Source organism: Simochromis diagramma, unplaced genomic scaffold (assembly GCF_900408965.1).
Source record: "Simochromis diagramma unplaced genomic scaffold, fSimDia1.1 OVJJ01000822.1, whole genome shotgun sequence".
In the NCBI taxonomy this organism is placed as follows: Eukaryota; Metazoa; Chordata; class Actinopteri; order Cichliformes; family Cichlidae; genus Simochromis; species Simochromis diagramma.
The window spans coordinates 4,538,355-4,557,949 of NW_024387520.1; the positions used below are offsets into that span (position 1 = coordinate 4,538,355).

Here is a 19,595-nt window from a genome sequence, read left to right on the forward strand (position 1 = left end):
TACGTTTGGTTAGTCGTGATGTTGTTCACTTCATTGTGCTCTTACGTTACCCTGCAACACTCCTTTATTAATCTATAATGGTGTGACCTAACAGATATTAAAATAATGTTAAAAGCAACCATGATGAGACAGTAACTTATCGATTTTTGTTATTCGGCTCGGCCCATAATCAGGAGTTCATATGAAATGATTATGTTGCGTCGGTAATCAGTCAGTGAAGGCCTCAATCTTTCAGCAGTCTGAAACCTGAAGGATAACAAAAGAAACAAAAAAGTTCGTGGCCCGTACGGGGATCGAACCCGCGACCTTGGCGTTATTAGCACCACGCTCTAACCAACTGAGCTAACCGGCCTAGCCCTGACGGTAAAAAACACATACCATTGAGTGACGTAATCAAACACCGTAAACGAAACCTACTGATCAGAAAGTTAAAGGACACAAAAAGACAAAACTTCTCCGTATTTACGGTAAGGTTCACGTTTTTAACGTTAATCAGCCTTGAGCTACATTGATAAAGTAGCTATGAGACAGCCTTTTTCTACATGGGGGTACATAATTATGCTGTAGAAGAAAGCTACGCTCACACGGGAGATTTAGGCTAAGAATATGAGGAAGGAATGAAGTACACTGGGAAGAGCAAGCTATGGTACGAAAAGCTATAAAAGAAATACAGCAAGATAGTCTTTAAATATACACAAAAAGAAACAAAGGATGAAGAGGACACATTAAAAGTGAGAAATAATTGCACAGGTGTACAGTATGTGAATGTGAAGGTGAACATGAAAAATGAGAAACATTCAGGAAATGGTAGTTCTGAAAGTGTTTTAATGGGGTTCATGCTGTCATCTTTAGTTATTAGTAGTTAGTTAGCAGTGAGTTACTAGTAGTGAGCGTAGTTATTAGTAGTGAAAATGATTTTTCCTTCTTCTTCTTGCTCATCAAAATATACAAATTATTGCATTCTTGTGTTTCACAGCTGCAAATCTTCATCATCCTCTGCAGGCCATTCTCATATCAGGATGTCTGTGCAATTCTATGGCTGGGAGGTGGTAGACGATGGTGCCTCTTATACTGGTGTGTTGCTAGAGCCGTCGCAGAGACCTCAGAACCGGGGAGTCTACACTATGTACCATGGGACCAGCGTTGCCAGCGCACGTCTCATTATTGCCAATGGCTTTCAGCAGTCGCAGCGGGGCATGTTAGGAAAGGGTGTGTATGTCAGCCGTGATAAGAAAAAGGCACAATGTTATCCATTGAACAGCAGCTCTTCAAACCGTGTGGTCTTCGAGCTGCGTGTGCGCGTTGGCCGCGTCAAACGTATTGACAAGGACAACCATCCTATGCAGTTCACATGGCACACACATGGCTACGACACTGCCTGGGTGCCCCCCAAATGTGGCATGATGGCTGTGAAAAGCGGCAAGGAGGAAGATTGTGTGTTTGATCCCAAAAGAGTGACTGTGGTGGGCATTGCAGATGCACCAGATACCACCATAAGGACAGAGCTTCAGGAGCTTCTTGCAAAAACATCCAAAAAGTCTGGAAGAGGAGATGGTGATTCTGCTGATGTGTGTCCCCTTTGCAAGAGAAAGACACAGCAGGGCGCCCAACATATCAAGCAACAGTGCTGGAAGTGTGGGCAGAACCTCTGCATTCTTATGTCCAAGCACTTCTGTCCAGGAAGACCATGACAGTCCAGTAATGTAGAAAAAAATGGATAGGCGATGTCCATGTGCCTGTTTATCAACTGTGTGTCATAGCAGGGCCAACAGCAGACACGCTGACACAGCTGGTGCAATATTTTCCAATAGTTAATGCTGGATGTATCTTGTTTACTTTATTAAAACGTTAATTTCGTATCCTGAATCTATCACTTTTAGATTATTAGATTTTTATTCATGCTATTGTTATATGGAAACAAGAAAGGTGATCTGCTGTATTTACCAAAATAAAAGAAGAATTACAATAAATATCATTGTTGTCATATCAAAGTCTATAAACTGATGACTTCTAAGAATAAGAACTAGAACAGACATATTGGCTCTCTTCCACAGCATGTCTTTTATCCTGCCTTCCTTCTCTCACCCCAAAAGTTTGCAGCAGATGGCCGCCCTCCCTGAGCCTTCTGCTAGAGGTTTCTTCCTGTTAAAAGGGAGTTTTTCCTTCCCACTGTGGCTAAAGTGTTTCCTCATACGGGGTCGTGTGGTTGTTGGGTTTTTCTCTGTATGTATTATTGTAGAGTTTTCAACTTACAATATAAAGCAACTTGAGGTGACTGTTGTTGTGATTTGGTGCTGTATAAATAAAATTTAATTGAATTGAATATTTTAAGTTTAAATAATTTCCCATTTGTGTGTCACTAAGAGATAGTCTTGGAAGCTGTGGCCGATAGGCAAAGCTGAAGACGTGGGGGAAAATCGTAATTTCAAGATAATTAAAAAAAACTGTTTTTCAAAGGTAAATGTCCGAACAAATGGTACAGAGCAATGAGAGTCATACAAAGTAAGAAGGGAGGAAAGGAGAAACTGCTGTACTATAGGATACTACAAGTGAAATCAACACAACATAAAAAGGTGACCTGGGTGTTTTTCTCAGATTTGCTAATCATATGTCCATACAAGCCTCTCTGCTCATTAATCCTCTGTTAACCGAACCTCAAATTTTCTGTAAGCTAGTGTGATTAAACATAAACTACTTTAGCAATGTACATGATGCAAACACAAAAAATATGGTGCTTTTAGTGGTGAATGTTCCAAAGCCATAATGTATTTGGTCAGCAAAGTGACATAAAATACTGGTTCTCCCAGTATAGTCAAGCCAACATCCATGTAACTCATATAGTTGACATAAAATACAGTAGAGCAGCATAGATACAGTGCTTTATAAAGAGACCAAATTGTTTCATTTCAGAATTGTATCTAAGCAACGTGCATTATCACTGAGACATTTGAGGGGAAACTCAAAAAATGTCACGTGACTAAGGTTGACCTTCAGTGGCTGTGACGGACAATTGATTATGGATAGAATTGCGGGATTGTGTAGTTTTGAGCTGGGCTCCAGATCATTGTGCTGTTTTGGGAGGAAATTTACTCCAGAGTCAAGCAGCATCCATAGCAAATTGAGTGGCTTTTCAAAATGGAGTGATACATTTCCTTGTTTTTACAATCACATAAGCACCACCAAACCATCACGCTTCCTTCACACTGATTAAAGATGGTCCCAGATATTTTTCTTTTTTCATAAGACAGAATCAATTTGATCAGTCTGAAATTAAATGTGGTCTAGTTGGAAATAACATGCAATCTGTTTCTGATAATAAAGTGTTGCCGTCTAAAGACAGAAATTCACATTTAACTATTACATTTGCACTCCGCAAGCTTCCTGCTCTACAAGAATATAACCAGTAACATGTTTGGAAATCTGGCTGCATTTATAAATTAGACAGCAATTATTGGCAAACCTTTGACAATCTGTGATTGCAGCCAGCCCAAGTCAGACTGTGACTGTTTGCAGAATGGTTGCCTACTATTTGGCGGCCTGTGAAATTGCCTTGAGATAAAAAGTAATCGTGTGTGCAACACAACAACAGCATTGTGACTGTGCTATTGGTATCAATATTGTTGTTTTTTCCCCAAACTTGGCAACAAAAAAGTTGCTCTACAAAGACTCAGTATGCAAAAGTAATTTGTACTCGAGCCTAACTGTTTAACCGATAAAATAGCTTAAAAAGAAGATCATTGTTAAAAGCACTTTGAACGATTATGAGTACAATACACGTGAAAAAGTTCGTGGCCCGTACGGGGATCGAACCCGCGACCTTGGCGTTATTAGCACCACGCTCTAACCAACTGAGCTAACCGGCCAGTGTAGGGCGTGACTTTGAGACCCTACATGGCAGAACATCTGATAGGAAACTGAAAGTTAAAGGGAGGAGATTCCCATTATAAACCTGAACAGAAAGTGGAAGTGAAAGAGAACAGACGGCTCTTCACAAAAGGCTTTAACTTTTAACTTTGTGAACTTCAATCAGCCTAAACGACACAAGGTACAGATATTTCGTTGTATTTATCGCGAGTAATCGGTACTCAGTTTTTATGACAAACCTTAGAGTCCTACTGTGTTGGATAAAAACCGGCTAACGCTAATTTAGCCAAATATTGTTTGATTTCTGCATATAATGTTAGTTCTTTTCTGGGCATCTAAATACTCAGTACTACCAAATTCGCTATATTATACAGTATGGTTTACAATATTAGGATACATTATGTAACTTTAACTGTAGATTTGACTTTAAGCAGCTGTCTAAGGTTTGGGGGTTTTCAGCTATTTTTCCTCAATATAGACTACTTTTTGACATAAACAAGGTACTTCTCTTGTCACGTAGACTTATATATTGAAATCTGTACAGCTAACAATGCAGTTGCCGTTGTCACAATTAATATTTGACCCAATCTGATTCACTGAGGTCACAAAGTCCTGAGCTATGTGCAATAAACTGTATGTCCTGAACCTCTCCTGAATTTGTTATAAGTTACTGGCATTAATGTTCATGCCTTACATGGTTTCTGGTCTTTGCAGGGCTTAAACAGCAGCCATTTGTGAAGCAGGATGTCGCTACAGTTCTTTGGATGGGAGGTTACCTATGATGATGAGTCTCCCAGTGTGGAGCTGACAGCCTCCCAGGCACCCAAAGATAAGGGTGTCTACACCATGTACCATGGTACCAGCATTGCCAATGCACGTCTCATCCTTGCCAGTGGCTTTCAGCAGTCGCAGGGGGGCATGCTAGGAAAGGGTGTGTACGTCAGCCGTGATAAGAAAAAGGCAGAACGTTATCCATTGAACAACACCCCTGCAGACCGTGTGGTCCTCAAGTTACACGTGCGTGTTGGCCGTGTCAAACGCATTGACAAGGACAACCATCCTATGCAGTACACTTGGAGCACGCAGGGATATGACACTGCTTGGGTACCCCCTAACTGTGGGATGAAAGCTGTGCCCAGCGGCCTGGAAGAGGACTGTGTGTTCGACCCCAAAAGAGTGACAGTCGTGGGCATTGCAAAGGCTCCACACAATGTGCAGACAGAACTTCAGCAGCTGGTGACTAAGAACATCAGCCATTCCAGCACAGTCCCGGGTGGAGTAGTGCATGGTGCTGCTGCTTTGGACGTGTGTTCACTATGCAAACGCAGGCAGCAGCAGTCGCCACACATCACGACACCATGCTGGGGCTGTGGGCAAAACATCTGTATTCTTATGAGCAAACATGTATGTCCAGTTAGCGTTTGAGAGTGAGTGACACGGATGGATTCACATATATGATCCGGCAGAGTGTCAGAAAAAAGCTCAAAAATGCATATGACTCAAAGTTTCTTCTGTTTCTTCAACTTTAGGGATGTTTGAATATTGTTTACAAAGTTTTATGTGAATTTTAAAAGTCACTGCTCATTCTAATTTACACTGCTGTCTTTTATAGTTTACATGTAATCAAGATGAGACAATCGTTAGATATTGAGAAAATGTCTTTATTTAGCCTTGAATGTGGATGCGGTACCTGCATTTTAAGCACATTTTGAAATATGTGACAATCATAATTTCAACTTACTGAGGTGATTAGATCATGTAAAGCCATTAAAGCCATTATTTAAAGACCCACTGCTAGTAGTGGTTTTTGTCTGGTGATAAACCTGCTAAGCAATGTGATTTCATAAAGCATAAGGAGATGGATGCAAAGTTCAGGATGAAGAGTTGAGGACTGAATGAAACTCCAGTAATCTTTGATCTCCGTTCATTTTGGCATGTTGCAATAGGACCTGCAAAAAGAAGTGGTGGTAAACGATTACAAAGGCAAGGACCAAGAATAATCACTTTTAGTTTAACTATGTGTATGCTGTCACCATTTCCACAAACGTTTCTCCCAAACAAATGTTCCTAAGTGGTGTCTGTAGGAATGAGGTAGCTGCATGTTCACCTTCATGAGTTCCTCGTCGTTTTTGGCATGCAGGTGTCTCAGGAGATACCAACTGGCCACCTGCACCACTGTCGCTGGTATATCTTGAATGTAAACCAGCCTCTCCAGCAAGCGTCTTGTTTCCCTATAGAAGACACAGCAGACATGAACAAACGTATAACATGATTGCTATCCATTAGGCAGCCTGTTCCCATGAAAATGTTTTTCTTCCTTTTTTGAATGCTTCCTTTACGGGTCACCAAAGAGGATCATCTGCCTCTATCTTACCCTATCCCGAGCATCCTCCTCTGTTACACCAACCCTCTGCATGTCCTTCTTCACTACATTCATAAACTTTCTCTATTGTCTTCCCCTTTTCCTCCTGCATCCGTACGTCATAGCAGGTCTAACTACTATATGCTATCCTGTCACAAATCACCCAGATACTTGTCTCCACCTGCTCCACCTCAGTCTGGCCTCATACTGTAACTGTTATCTCTCTTCCATCAGTATTGACTAATATGAAATGAAATGAAAAGAGCTCCTGATACTGTGATTATGCTTGGCACAGAAGTTTCTGCAGCATTTCTCAAGGAATTTAGCCAGGTCATGGTTGGCATATTTGCTCAGCTCAGCATTCTCATGAATGTACTCTAATTAACCGTACTGGCAGTCCTCTGAGGGTGACAGAATGCTATAATACTACCAGGACATAAAATGTTGCTTTGCAGTTCCAAAAGTACCAATATATTGAAAAGACAGATGGAAGCATGGATTTGAAGTTTTAAGAATCTTATGTTTCATTTAATCACTTAAGCCGTTAAATTAAACATCTACAGGGATAAAATCATTTGCATGGCTATGTGGGCTGACCAACAGCACTGCAACCTGCACCTCTATGTATGTAAATAAACTTAGCATAAGGAGCTGCACCGACCTAGCAGCCATCTTTGTCACAAACTGGAGCAGAGCCTGGAAAAGAAGGGCCACAGGGGATGAGTCCAGCTTCAAGACCTCAGTAGTAGCTTCCAGCACCAAGTCCTTCCAGTCATTTCCTGGGACACCCACCTTAGAAGTCAGATCACACATGGTTCAGAGAAAACCAGGAAAGAGAAATCTGCACAAAATAAATTCATCTAGTAAAGGTGTAATACGTCAAGCTACATTATTTCCAAACAACATGTGTAACACATGCACTAACTTTGGATACAAGCAAAAAGCTCTATTTAGCAATAGCGTCTTGTCAGCCACTTAGCCTTGGCTGCTCATCCTATGATTCATCAATCTTTTATCTCCTCTACTTTGAATCTGTCCTTACTTGACAGGGGTGTAAAAAAAGAGCCGACTCTGGCTTTTTGTGTGTATTCATTGAATTTTGTAATTTTTATGAAACACAACTGAGTCCTTATTGCTAAAATGCTACCTCTGGAACAAATAAATACATTATTCCCTAAATAATGCAATATAACATTAGTTGTTTGTATTGCTACAGTACAATCCTGCTTTAATAGCTGTAATTTCACACCTTAAAATTGTAGATCCTGATTTGAATCCCAAACATATACTTACCATACAAGGCCCGAGAGCTAGCAGGGCTAGTCGGAGGAGGCTGGCTACCTGACAGCTGTGCATGCCAAGCTGCGAGGCCAGCTGGAGACTCTGTCTGTAAGCCATGACCGCCTGAACCAGTAGGCCCTGGCTGCGATACACCTCAGCCAGCCACTGAGCAGAGGGAAGCAGAAGAACAGAGGAGTCACAAAATGAATGAAGATGATTTGGATCAGAGACAAGAATTCACTGAGTGACAGGTGGGGGAGAAAATATGAGAGGATAAGCATAATTACTGTTTTAAGATGCCATTATCTTCATCTAATCAAAAGATAACATGGCTAGAAGAATACTAATAACTACATAATATTGACATTTTCATTAGAATATTAATAATGAAGCTCAAATGCTATATTTTTCATTCTCCACATATATACTGTCACACGGTAGCACCAACTGCCAATATGTTCAAGGCTTTTGCTGCTACCCTTTTACTGGTAGCGGGTAAATGTAAACGCTTACATGCCATGCCCCAAGGTTGGTAGGGTTCATCATCACAGCACTGCTGAGCTGCTCCAACACAGGCTCTGGGAGGACAGTACCACCATCAGCCATAAGGAGGCGCTGACACTGCACCTGCCTCAGTGATAACATCACTGCTGCTTGCTCAGGGGACACATTCAAGACCTGTGATAAAGGTAAAACCGTGTCAAAGGTGGCAGAGTTAAATATATTGCCAGAATGGACAAGATTAGAAATGGCTAGCTGAGGGACAGCTCAGCTCAGTGTACCTCAGAGTGTTTTGGAGACAAAGTTAGAGGTGTGCACACAGTGTGTGTGAGTCCCCAATATCCTACCTGTGTGCAAAGGACCTCTGCTTGCTCTAGCTGTCCCTCCAGCATGAGACCAGTCACTGCCTGTTGTAGTACCCATCCTTCCAGAGCCTGAGCTAGAGGCCGCTCTATTTCATCCACACTACGCACTGAGACACAAAACCGCAAAAAGGTGTTAGCTACACAGTCAAATACGCAGAGACAAGCACACAAATGGGACGACAGTAAAAGAGCACCAGTGACCATACCTTTCTCAGAAACCACAGACATAAGGGTCTGCTGCAGCGCTTGTCTGCGAGGAGCAGAACCAGAAAGATAACAGGAAGTGTTTTCGGTGTAACAAGCAGCCATTAATCCGGCCCACGTTGCTGGATCATCTAAAGTAGAGAGCAGAATGACGACTCAAATACGTATAAGCAAGTATCTCACACACCCGTGTTCTTCAATAAATGTCACATGCAAAACAGCCATTTTTTCTATGTAGGTAAGGTTACACTCCACTGATATAAATAAACATTAACAAACCTTCCTGGCAAGAAAAGGAAATGTATTTCCTCAATCTAACTGAATTTAATTGTTCTAAATTATAGAATTTAAAAAAAAATAATTGTATTTGTTATTTATATTTCCAGCTTTAAAAGACAATAAAAAGAATATCATGTTTATCATGTGTAAGAAAATAATGTGTGTGTTTACCAGGACAGAGCAGCACAGCTCTCTGCATAGTCTTCAATGCATTCTTCTGACTGTCCTCTCCAGAGTGTCTGCCACTGGCCAGCTGGTTCACTCCACTGTACAACAACGCCCTCTGCAGTCACACAAGTTAAGTCAACCGTTTAACATGCAAACAACGTGAATATATGGGTAACATATACCTTTTGGATGTTTCGGTTGTTAAAAGTTTTAAAATATATCTACAATGTACAAAAACTGAGAAAAAGAAATTACTGCTAAATTAAAAAAGTTTACCGGAGAACACAAGACATAAGATAAAAGTCACATTTTTACCTTTCCTTGGGTCATACTGGAGAGACAGGCAACATGGCCAGCTACTGCAGCACCCTGTGAAATAAACAAGTGAAAAACATGAACCCCAATGAACCAAATGTGTTTGAGCATATTTGATTTGTCAGGCTTAGCCTGCAGTGCGTGCTGTGTTTGTGTATGAACACAGGCTTACATTTGCCTTTCTAGGGTAGTACTGTGGAACCACTCTGGACAGAAGCGCCCACAAAGAAGCATTTCCAGGATTGCTGTAAATAAATCAAGAAAACATGGAAAGTTGTTAAATTTATGATCTGTTGCTGCAGTGTCCAGGGTTGTTGCAGTTGTGGTTGATTGTTTTGTTTGATCACTAGAGAGTAGAATAAAATGCATATAGTGTAAAAGAGTACATACCAGCAAAATTATTTGTTTTTTGAAGTAAAGGCAAGCTTATCATTAATGCAAATTTCATTAAAGGGAAATACCTGTGCACAGCTCTTGAAACCTCCCTTGGCACTGCACTAAAATTCCCCTGCACAGCCAACAAGGTGCAGGTGAGTAGACATCGCTGCTCGATAGCACTCCCAGAGGCTGAACCTTGCTTTAGGAGCTCAGTAAGCGCAGCAGCAGCAAGTGTAGCATCACTGTTGGCCAGTCCGAGCGCACATAAACAAACCAGGGACTCTGAAATTGGCTCCTTTAACATTGAACTATGGGAACAAAAAGTAAAAACAAATAGTTTCAGCTAAAATTCAAGACTAGTACAAATATTATTTATATCTATCTATCATTAGATGGTTTCAAAATGTTTCCCATGACATAATTAAATTGTTTTCTTGACAGTTTTCCTGAATAACAGCATATTTTTAAAGTAGAAACCTATCACACATATCTATTTTTGATTTATTTTTATGGTTTACACAGCCAGAGCTTATCTGTAGATACTGGGCACAGACTCCCAGTGGCGTGCAGATAAAAATAAAAAATAGGAACCATTTGTGGCAAGTCTAAACCTGAAAAATGACAGTATGTGCACAATAAAATAAGCTCTTCCAACCAAACCATAGAGCACAATATAAGTGATTAAAGGAGATTCAAATGTTTTGTCCTTCAGGTTCAGCAATACTGGCAAGCAAAACGCTCTTTTTACAATCAACATTAAAACATAAAACAAAAACCAATAAAGCTTTCTGATCTTTTTTTTTTAATACCAGCAAATATTGAAAATAAATGAACGATGGGAAAAACCAACATTATTGATTAAAATGACAGATAAATAGGACAACAAAACTAGTGCAATCCATAAAACACTCACTACGACTCACCATTTAAACAGCAGAGTCTTGGCTGAGTCTAGGTTACCCTGCTGGTGCTGCAGCAGGGCCAGAGCTGTCAGTATATAAGCCTTTTCCTTCTCACTAGAAGCCACAGCCAAGGCGCGTTCATAGGCTATAATATATACACACATGCAGCAGTTTATTCACAGCCCCTTTGACATGTAAACACATATGAAATCTCTTCACTTTGGTGTTTTCCAGTCCTTACCGCTGATGCTGTCTGAGATGAGTCCTGCCTTGCAGTAGGCCAGAGCCAACCCAACCAGGTCACTGAGCTCTTGCAGTGGAGTGGAATTATAAACATGCACAGCCTCCTCCCACTGACCTGAAGTGCTGGAAAAGCCAGAGCGGAACACAAAAAAGTGACATTTAGGATAAAAGATAAGCAATTTGAAAAAATAGTTTAAGTATATCATAATGAGACAGCTGGTTACCACAATGCACGGCCATAGCTGCCCAGAGAAAATGCCAACTCTTCTGAAGAGGACGTGGACTGAAGCAGTTCAACCGCTCTGAGGAAGCATATTGGATTGCAAAAGGTCAATTGAAAACCCAATATATATAACATTATGTTCCTTCTCGGTTATACTGCTTCATCAATTAGAAAGCAGAGACAGTCAGTGTATTTCAAATACATACCTCTGGTAAGCCTGTAAGGCCTGTCTCTTCAGCTGCAGATGCTCATTCAGATAGCCCAGCATAATGAAGGCATCAGGATCTGATTGAATCCTTTCTGAAAGAGATGCAAAAAAATATACAAATAACCAAAAAGTCTGCCAGTAACACATGCAAAGCTAAGTGAAAACCACGACATCTGTGGATCCTGTGTGCAAATCAGTACGCAAGACATGTACCTGTGTACTTGCTGAGTGCCACTTGAGCAGCAGAGATGGCATTCATCTGCACGATGTTGTAACGGTACAGTTCTGAGTCTCTGTTGCTCTTATCCAGCAGCGTGGAGCAAACCCAGAAGGCATATCCTTTCACGCCTTCCATCTGACGGAGAAACATGTCAGGATTGATAAGGAAAGACAGAAATGAAGGGAATATCGAGTCTGACAGAGCAAAGCAAAACATCATTTTGTGTTGTACCATGCCATCATTACTATATCCTTACAACTAAAAGGCTTGGAGCTTAAAACTAAGCACAGCGACTAAGAAAGGTGAAGCAAAGACTGTTATTATCTTGCTAATAAGTGGGTATTACAATAGCAGGTCACGCACATGTGTGCTGAGTTCAGTGGTGTGCCTGAAAAGATCCATGGTGTCATAGCTTCCCACGCGTTCTGCTATCAGCGCCTGGTAGGAGGACAAAGGATGAAACTATAATTTAGACAGATAAAGACAAAGAGGCCAAAAAAGTCACAGTGTTATGCCTGTACTTGATTACTTTCAGTGTAATCAAACTTTATGGAGCTCCCTCACCGAGCAATGATGTCTTTCACATTCCTTACTACTCCAAAAATACAGCCCAAGGAATAATTTTACCTCTCTCTGCTAGTTGTGGCTTTGAATGTATATGCATTTATTAGAAATAGTATACATTCATCAACAGTGAACCGTTGCCTGTAATGTGATATTTTCTTGGCTTGGGGGCTTTCAAGTTATCAATAAATGCTGAGAGTGGTACCTGTCCGATCCAGCAGTTGACATAAAGTGGCTCCAAGGACTGAGCAATCTTGAAGGCCTCGTGTGCAAGCTAAAACAATAAATCCACATTTGAACAATGAAAATGTCATCCACCTATGATAAAAACAGAAGAAATATGTAGCATAAACCAAGTAATCACATACCTCTATATTTTCCTTCTTCAGATACAGGCTACCAAGGTTTGTCCAGGCCACAACATTCTGCAATGACATTTAAGAGTCACTAAAAAACAGCAGAATATTTACTAATACTTTATTAATCTCTACAGCAAATGTGCCTTACGTACATTAGGCTCAACTTGGATGGACTTGATGAAGCAATGCTGAGCCAGAGCATAGTTCTCAAGATCTGATGTGAGAAAAGAAGGAGAAAATATTTTGTTCTTTTTTGTAAAGATTGCTTAGAAGTATATAATTATTTATAAACGTAAAAGGTTTTGTAAAAATGATTGCACCTTCTTGTAGACTAAAAATCTTGAGGTGACTTAAATGAAATTAAATTTATTCATAAGATTTGCTTTTCTATTTTTGTAACTTAACAACATATTTATCCAACTTGAGTCCATTAAGTTGAGAGACCTTAGTACTCTTGTCAGAGAAATAAAGATATTTTTCAAATGCCACAACATTTTGACTCTTTTTATGTAGAAATAATAACAGGCAGAGCTTTCAACAGACTTCAGGGGGACAATGTTGCTTCATTCCTAAGTGCAAAAATAAGGGAAATAAAACAAGCTATACAGGCTTTTACTCTAAAAACACAACCGTTACCTGAGAATGTCGTTACCTTTGTTCATGGAAACAACTCCCAGGGCATTCCAGTAGCTGTGGTTGCTGCTGTCCATCATGATGGCTTTTTTTAAGCACTGCATAGACAAAAAGACCATGAGATAGAGACCTCTTTATGGAACAAACAATGCAAAGATGTTGTACAGGGTTCGGCAAATAACCTGCTGGGCCTTCTCTATGTCCATAGCTGGGGAGTTCTGGTCATTCTGTGTAAGGCTGGCCTGATGATAATAGTTGAGCCCTAAGTCATACCACCGACTGGCAACTTCAGGCATCAGCTTCAAAGCATGAGCATAGCACCTGTGGCAAAACATATCAGTTTCAATTTCCGCTTGGCTAAAAGGGGCAGGTAGGATAAGCAATGTAAAAAAAAAAGCACAAATATATAGTAACTGACTATTCTTATGCATTATCAGCCTTATAATGATATGATAATGGCCATACCTCTCACCGACTTTTAGTGTCTGGGCCTGGTTGAGCATTTGGCTCTCAGTGTTGGCATCTAAACCAGCAAGTAGGGCTGGCACTATAACCTTGGCTCTGTTTGGGGAGACGGTGCTAACTGCAGTGCAAGCATCGCCCAGCAGCTTCCACAAGCAGGAAAGGTCTGGTCGCAGCTGTACAGCTCTGGAGATCACAAAGTAAAGAATCTTAGAAAAAGACTAAGTGTGCTATGCATAATGTTCAGAACCACCAGATGAAGTATCGAGGAACAGCCCTACAGTAAACGCAATGGCCACACCATCCCCGAGCTGCCCTTTCTTCTTGTTCTCAGCAATGTGTAGTGGAGCATACCGAAAGGAGCTCTTGACCAGCAACAAGATAAGTGTTGGAATAAAGTTAAACTTTTGCCAAATAATGTCAAGTGGTATAATAAATAGATTCGTCAATCAAATGTCAGTATATTCACCGCTAAAAGGACCATTACTGCACCATAGCTTCACTAGCAAGTACCTGTTTGCTGTTATAACAATATTACAGATGTCATATATAGAGCGTTTAGGGTTCGCGGGTTGAATGAGTGTGTTGTCATTACCTGAAGAGGTTCTGTATTGCTTGCTGAATGAGGTCAATGGCTCCTCCATCTCTGCAGTCCTGCATTAAACTTTTTGCCAGAGACAGCTGACACTCCCCAAGACCTGAATAAAAGACCATGTTAAGTAAAATTAAATGCCCAGATTTAGACATATCACTCCCTGAAGATGTGCAATAAAATACCTAATAGATTACATTAAATCAAATAAAGTGCATCCAAAGGGTACAATGAAACATTCACTTACCTTTAAGAGCAGGGACATAGTCCTGCTTTGCTGTGATCAGCAAGTACTCTGCGACAGCCTCTTTGAACTTGCCCAGAGTCTGTTTGATTGCAGCAGCCTGGTAGACACTGTAGATGGAGCAGGGCTGAAGCTGATGGGCTTTACCAAAAGCTTTCAGAGCTGCTGTGAAGCTCCGGCGGTTTAGATATGCTTCACCTAAACACTCCCAACACACCCAGTCCTCTGGGTCTGCTCTTAAAGCGGCCTGCAGGCTAAAATTAGAAATAAAATATTCAACAGCACTTATACACTTAGACCGTGGTAATAAATTTAGTTGTCTCAGATGTGTAAATCTTACTCCGCTATGGCCTGTTGATTTTCTCCAACTTTCAGGTAGTATAGGCCTCGTCTCATCCAGGCCCATTTAGCCGAGCCTGGAGTGGCTTTCTCTAACACAGACTGAAGAATGGCTAAGGCAGCGTCCTGTGTCAATCAGCAAAGAGAGAAAGAAGGCACAAAACGGGGGATAAAACTTGTAAGGAGACTAAAGGCAATAGCAAGGAGCCAAACAAGACGCCCGATTCTCAGAATTTGGTGACTTTTTCACCCCCAAGACAACTCACCATGTCTCCCTGCCCCATACCGAGATCCACCGAGGCAGCGCCAGACTCCACATCTTCACTGTCCAGCTGAAAGGCCTTTTTGTAGCAGCCTTGTGCACGGCCATAATCCTTTGCAATGTCCCGATAATAATGCCCCAGGTAGCGAAATACACAGCCAAGGTGTGGATCTAGCTTTGCAGCCTGAAAAGGGCAAAACAGGCCTTTCAAACTAAAATGTCATTCATCTCTTATTTTCAAAGACCGACCCATTAGCACCTGAATTCACCTTTCCTACCACATACACAAAACTTTCAATAATAATTTCACAAACCTTCAGCAAATGTGTGTGAGCTTTGCTCCGGTCTTTACGGGTCTCTTCTCCCATGTCCCAGTAGAGCTGTCCAAGCAAAAAAAAATACTCTCCACAGTCTGGGCTCTGACTTGCAGCCTTTAGGAAACTACATTAAAAAAATACAAAAAACAGTTTGGTGGGATGAACCAAATTATTTTATGCCATGCAAATGGGCTCTTTTACATAAGTTTAAGACAGTAGACTGCCATAGAAAATACGAATAAAAAAGATTTTTTTTTTTTAATTTTTTTTTTACCTCTGCTCTGCCAGCTGCTTTTCACCTTTAACCAAGTGCACCAGTCCTCTCAGAGCCAATCCTTGGGCTAGGTTTGGGTTGGAAGCCACCAGTTCTGATGACACCTATAAAGAACAGACTAGTTTACTGCTGGCCAGTTCATCAGTTCACCAGACACATACTCCTTGCGTCCTGCAATCATAACTTAGTTAAAATAACAGAAATATGTTGTTTTCATTGACAGAATCAGTAAGTATTCATTTAATTCAACCTTAAGTGCTTGGCCAATCTGTCCCTTGTTAAGGTATGCACGTCCTTTAAGGGCTAACAGAACGGGGTCTTTTTCAGCTTCTGGAATCTAAAAAACAAACAGACACAGATGTGGGATTTCCTTTGATGTTATATCAACACTTACAGCTTCTAACAATCTCCACAACAATTTTATTAATTAAATACTATAGCTATACAATGCTGTTTAAAGCGAGCATTTACCAACTCATTACCTGTTTAAATGTCTCCAAAGCCTGCTCTCCAGCTTTCTCTCCTCCACTTCTCACTAAAGCCTCTAGTTTTAGTCGAAGAAGTCTGATCCTCAGCTCCTTCTCTTCAGAGTCACACACATTCAAACCTAATAAAAAAGGACACACACTGCAGTGTCTTTTTCAGGGATTAAAGACATTGATCTGTAAAGTCAGTACTTAAGACCCTTTTTAGTCACCCTCTTTTTAATTAAATATTGGTGATGTCTTGAGTGGACACAGTTAAATGTACCTTGTGAGCATGATGTAGCGCTGTCAGCGTATCTGTAAATTTTAAACTGGGCTTCAGCCAGACTGTACCATCCTGTAGTTGAGCTCATTTTCTTCAATCCTAATAAAAGTGGAGGAGACAGATAATGAATAAAAATGACCATCGAGAGCACATATTAAAGGATAAAGTGTTAAGGTATGTTTTTACATTGTTTGTTACTGTGACAACTCACCTTGTGTAAGGTCATCAATGGCATCTTTATACCTTCCTTCCAGCAATGTTTTTGTGCCCAGACACAAATGACCCAATCCACTGTCAGGGACCAGGTCCATGAGGCGGGAGAAAGAGCTAACTGCCTCCTCATTAAAGTTTCCTTTGGGGAAACGAGAAGAAGATACATATCACTCTGCCATTTATGAACATCCATTATGAATACAAAAAGGCAAGGATTTTCTTTTAAATTTTATTTTACCTGTTTTAAGGTAATGATGACAAAGAACCTCAAGAGGATAACTTTGGTTGGGGTAGAGGGAAATCATGGACTGACATGCTGCAGTCATTCTGGCTTCTTCTTGTGGTAGCTGCAGTAAGACCAGATTCACGATTAACAGGTCATTTTGAGAAGCATAACTACCTATAATGAGCTGGCCTTTTTGGATACACATTTCCAGACTCTAATGATCCTTAAGTTTCTGTGATAGTTAGTTAGACATAAGAGAAGATGGACTTACTAGAGAAAGACATTTGACATAGTCAGCTGAGACCTTCTTGTGGTCCTCTCCTGGAACAGGATCGATGAGAACCAGAGCTTTCTCAAATGCTGTGATTAACTGATAAGCACAAAGAAACCAAGAACAGCATTGACGTGTGTGCAGTAGGAAACACCATGAAGACTTTTGCTTCTCGTAATCAGTGGGTGGTTATGATATGTAGAAGTTATGGCGAGCCAGCTGTAGCCAGCCTATTACATTGGATTTTGTTCGAAGACATTAATCTCAAGTACTGTAAAGTGTTTACATATAAAGGAAACATTATGTTGATGAGTTAAAAGTCCACATTTTGGTCTTACATGCTGCTGAGTTTCACTATCCTGCTCCACCTCCTTAAGACAGTCTGAGAGTAGCTGGGTCATCTTTTGCAATAGCTGCACTAACTCCTTCTTATCCACGGGTTCTTCTTCCTTCAGCTGTATGAGCTGCAGCCAAACCCTGGCCAGCTGTTCACATACATAAACATATTCACATGTGTTAAAAACATAAAACACACACATAGACAATCTATTTTCATTAGTCTTGAAACTGCATACCTTTAAATATTCTTTGTCAGACTCATAAATTTCTGTCAGTTTGTTGATCACCTCATAACATTTGTTTTTGTCTGAGCTGCAAATCGAGAACATGATGAAAAATCAGTAACCGCATAATATTCTGTCACAGTGTATTAATTACTTTCAATTTGATTTTTTATTAATCATTATTTTTATCTGTTTTATATATTTATAGGAAACTTCAGGTAATAAAATGTTTCCATATATTACCTTGCATACAACTCAACAAGTTTCTGGTAGACATTAGGCAGCTCAACCTTGAAGTCCCACTGATCAGTCTTATCATACAAATTTGCCAAGCCCTTAAAGAAAAAACAATTATTCAGACTGTGCATTATTAATAGAGGACAGAGAGGAGAGAGGTATTTTATATGGGATGACATCCTGAGTAAAGATGAATCTATTTTTTAAAGAAAAAAAAAATCATAAGAGGCATGCAGATTAAATCTGAAGTAATTTCAACTGGTTATTATTATCAAATTAACTGATCATAGTAGCGTAGTATTAAATGGCTAGAAAGAACAGTTATCATTAACTAATACATTCTGTACCTTACCTGCCAAGCCAGCAGCTGCTCCGGCTCCAGCTCCACTGCCTTTTTATAGGCTGCCTGTGACTGATCCGGTTGATCCAGTTCACTGGCTGACAAGCCGATGAAGACCCAAGCATTGTAATTGTTTTTCTCAATTTTCAAAACAGTCTAAACCCACAATGCAGAGAGGAAGGTCAATTTTACATTTTTATTCCTAGTATGTCTGAGAAGAGCACATTACATTTTCAACTTACTGTTATTTAAAAAAAATTGAGATACTTTACCTTGCAGTGTTTTAGAGCTTCTTTGAATTCTTTGTTTTTAATGGCCTCTCTGGCACTTTTCAGCGCGGATTTCACTTCTTTATTAGACATCTTGTTGCTATGAAGAGACAACAAAGCAATACACCTTTCAAAAAAACAGAAAACTCTACACAATGATCAGATCTCAGTGGTTGAAAAAATGAATACAATTCAATTTTGTTTATATAGAACCAAATCACTGCTACAGTCAACTGTATAAGCTAGTTTTATAGGTAAAGGTAAAGACCCTACAATAATACAGGGAAAACCCCAATAATTAGACAACCTCCTGTGAGCAAGTACTTGGCAACAGTGGGAAGGTAAAACTCCGGTTTGACAAGAAAAAATCCTCTGGCAGAACCAGGCTCAGGGAGAAGCATCCATCTGCTGGGACCGGTTGGACGTGAAGGAAGAAACACCAAAAAAAAGACACACTGCATTTGCAGTAATGTGCATTGACTTTGCATTTCAGTCCGTGTGTATAGACACAGTGAAAAAGAAGTGAGGTCAGTGATTTGCAGAAAGCCCTTCACAACCAACCTATATCTATTGCAGTGTAACTAAGCAAAGGTTCAGGGTCACTTGATCCAGCCCTAACTTAAGTGTTATGAAAACGTTTGAAGCCTAAAATTTCTCTGCATATTTGTATTAATGTGGACTGGGTTGTTAGGAAAGAGATTATGCCACATAGTGATTCACTATATTGCAGGAGTCTAAAGTGAATTTCTATATACTGAATTTCCAGAGGAACCTACCCAAGGGATTAATAAAGTTCTATCTAACTATCTATTTACATATATTAGTAGATGATTGTCGGCTAATGCTGCTAGTGAGCAACATTAGCTTGAGCTGTGGGCTTGTTCCGATCATAAAATGCATATTTTAGAGTGGAAGTAAATTTAGAACCATGATTTACACTTAATATTCAACTTTCTCAATTGACCGAGTTAACTTTAACCCCTGTATCTTTTGAAAATGCGTAAAAATAAAAAAAACAATAAAAGTTGGACCACCTACTGTTTACATTGACAGCTTGCGGAGCCTTCTCCAGCTGACCCGGAAGTAGAAGAAAAGTAACAAGACTGGATTTTCAAAATAATTTCAAAGCGGCGCTTCAGCTGGAAAGCCTCTTCAATTGTTGAAGTG

General features: G+C 40.2%; 2 protein-coding genes and 2 non-coding genes across 5 annotated transcripts; 1 reads left to right on the forward strand and 3 right to left on the reverse strand.

Annotated features, from left to right (window-relative positions):
* Positions 1 to 143: 143 nt before the first annotated feature.
* Positions 144 to 5,655, forward strand: LOC120726322. Its single transcript, XM_040019811.1, has 3 exons — positions 144 to 467; positions 977 to 1,690; positions 4,605 to 5,655. Exons 2-3 carry the CDS (start codon positions 1,020 to 1,022, stop codon positions 5,287 to 5,289), a joined length of 1,356 nt encoding a protein of 451 aa, XP_039875745.1. The 5' UTR covers positions 144 to 467; positions 977 to 1,019; the 3' UTR covers positions 5,290 to 5,655.
* trnai-aau lies at positions 279 to 352 on the reverse strand. The gene has a single exon. It is a non-coding gene; the product is annotated as a tRNA-Ile (tRNA).
* trnai-aau lies at positions 3,790 to 3,863 on the reverse strand. Its single transcript has one exon. It is a non-coding gene; the product is annotated as a tRNA-Ile (tRNA).
* ttc37 (tetratricopeptide repeat domain 37) lies at positions 5,505 to 19,574 on the reverse strand. Of its 2 annotated transcripts, none has more exons than XM_040019102.1 (41): positions 19,467 to 19,574; positions 18,432 to 18,528; positions 18,172 to 18,315; positions 17,826 to 17,917; positions 17,595 to 17,670; positions 17,358 to 17,504; positions 17,020 to 17,118; positions 16,761 to 16,869; positions 16,521 to 16,661; positions 16,310 to 16,408; positions 16,042 to 16,166; positions 15,810 to 15,896; positions 15,560 to 15,663; positions 15,283 to 15,409; positions 14,973 to 15,152; positions 14,708 to 14,832; positions 14,371 to 14,621; positions 14,127 to 14,229; positions 13,535 to 13,717; positions 13,252 to 13,390; positions 13,089 to 13,167; positions 12,589 to 12,650; positions 12,446 to 12,502; positions 12,283 to 12,351; positions 11,877 to 11,951; positions 11,507 to 11,648; positions 11,292 to 11,385; positions 11,087 to 11,164; positions 10,861 to 10,985; positions 10,641 to 10,764; positions 9,801 to 10,025; positions 9,512 to 9,584; positions 9,340 to 9,393; positions 9,028 to 9,139; positions 8,580 to 8,708; positions 8,356 to 8,480; positions 8,021 to 8,185; positions 7,520 to 7,672; positions 6,888 to 7,018; positions 5,972 to 6,095; positions 5,505 to 5,813 (listed from the first exon to the last, which is right to left on the reverse strand). In XM_040019102.1, exons 2-41 carry the CDS (start codon positions 18,519 to 18,521, stop codon positions 5,736 to 5,738), a joined length of 4,695 nt encoding a protein of 1,564 aa, XP_039875036.1. In that variant the 5' UTR covers positions 18,522 to 18,528; positions 19,467 to 19,574; the 3' UTR covers positions 5,505 to 5,735. The 2 variants fall into 2 exon arrangements, with proteins under 2 accessions (XP_039875036.1, XP_039875037.1); XM_040019103.1 differs by lacking the exon at positions 19,467 to 19,574 and adding an exon at positions 18,736 to 19,456.
* Positions 19,575 to 19,595: the final 21 nt, after the last annotated feature.

Coding starts and splice junctions, on each gene's coding strand:
- LOC120726322 (XM_040019811.1), top strand. CDS start 1,020: ATGTCTGTGCAATTCTATGGCTGGGAGGTGGTAGACGATGGTGCCTCT. Junction 1,691..4,604: donor TTCTGTCCAGGAAGACCATG/ACAGTCCAGTAA, acceptor CCATTTGTGAAG/CAGGATGTCGCTACAGTTCT.
- ttc37 (XM_040019102.1), bottom strand. CDS start 18,521: ATGTCTAATAAAGAAGTGAAATCCGCGCTGAAAAGTGCCAGAGAGGCC. Junction 11,952..12,282: donor TCAACTGCTGGATCGGACAG/GTACCACTCTCA, acceptor TCCTCCTACCAG/GCGCTGATAGCAGAACGCGT. Junction 8,709..9,027: donor AGCTGTGCTGCTCTGTCCTG/GTAAACACACAC, acceptor TCTCTACTTTAG/ATGATCCAGCAACGTGGGCC.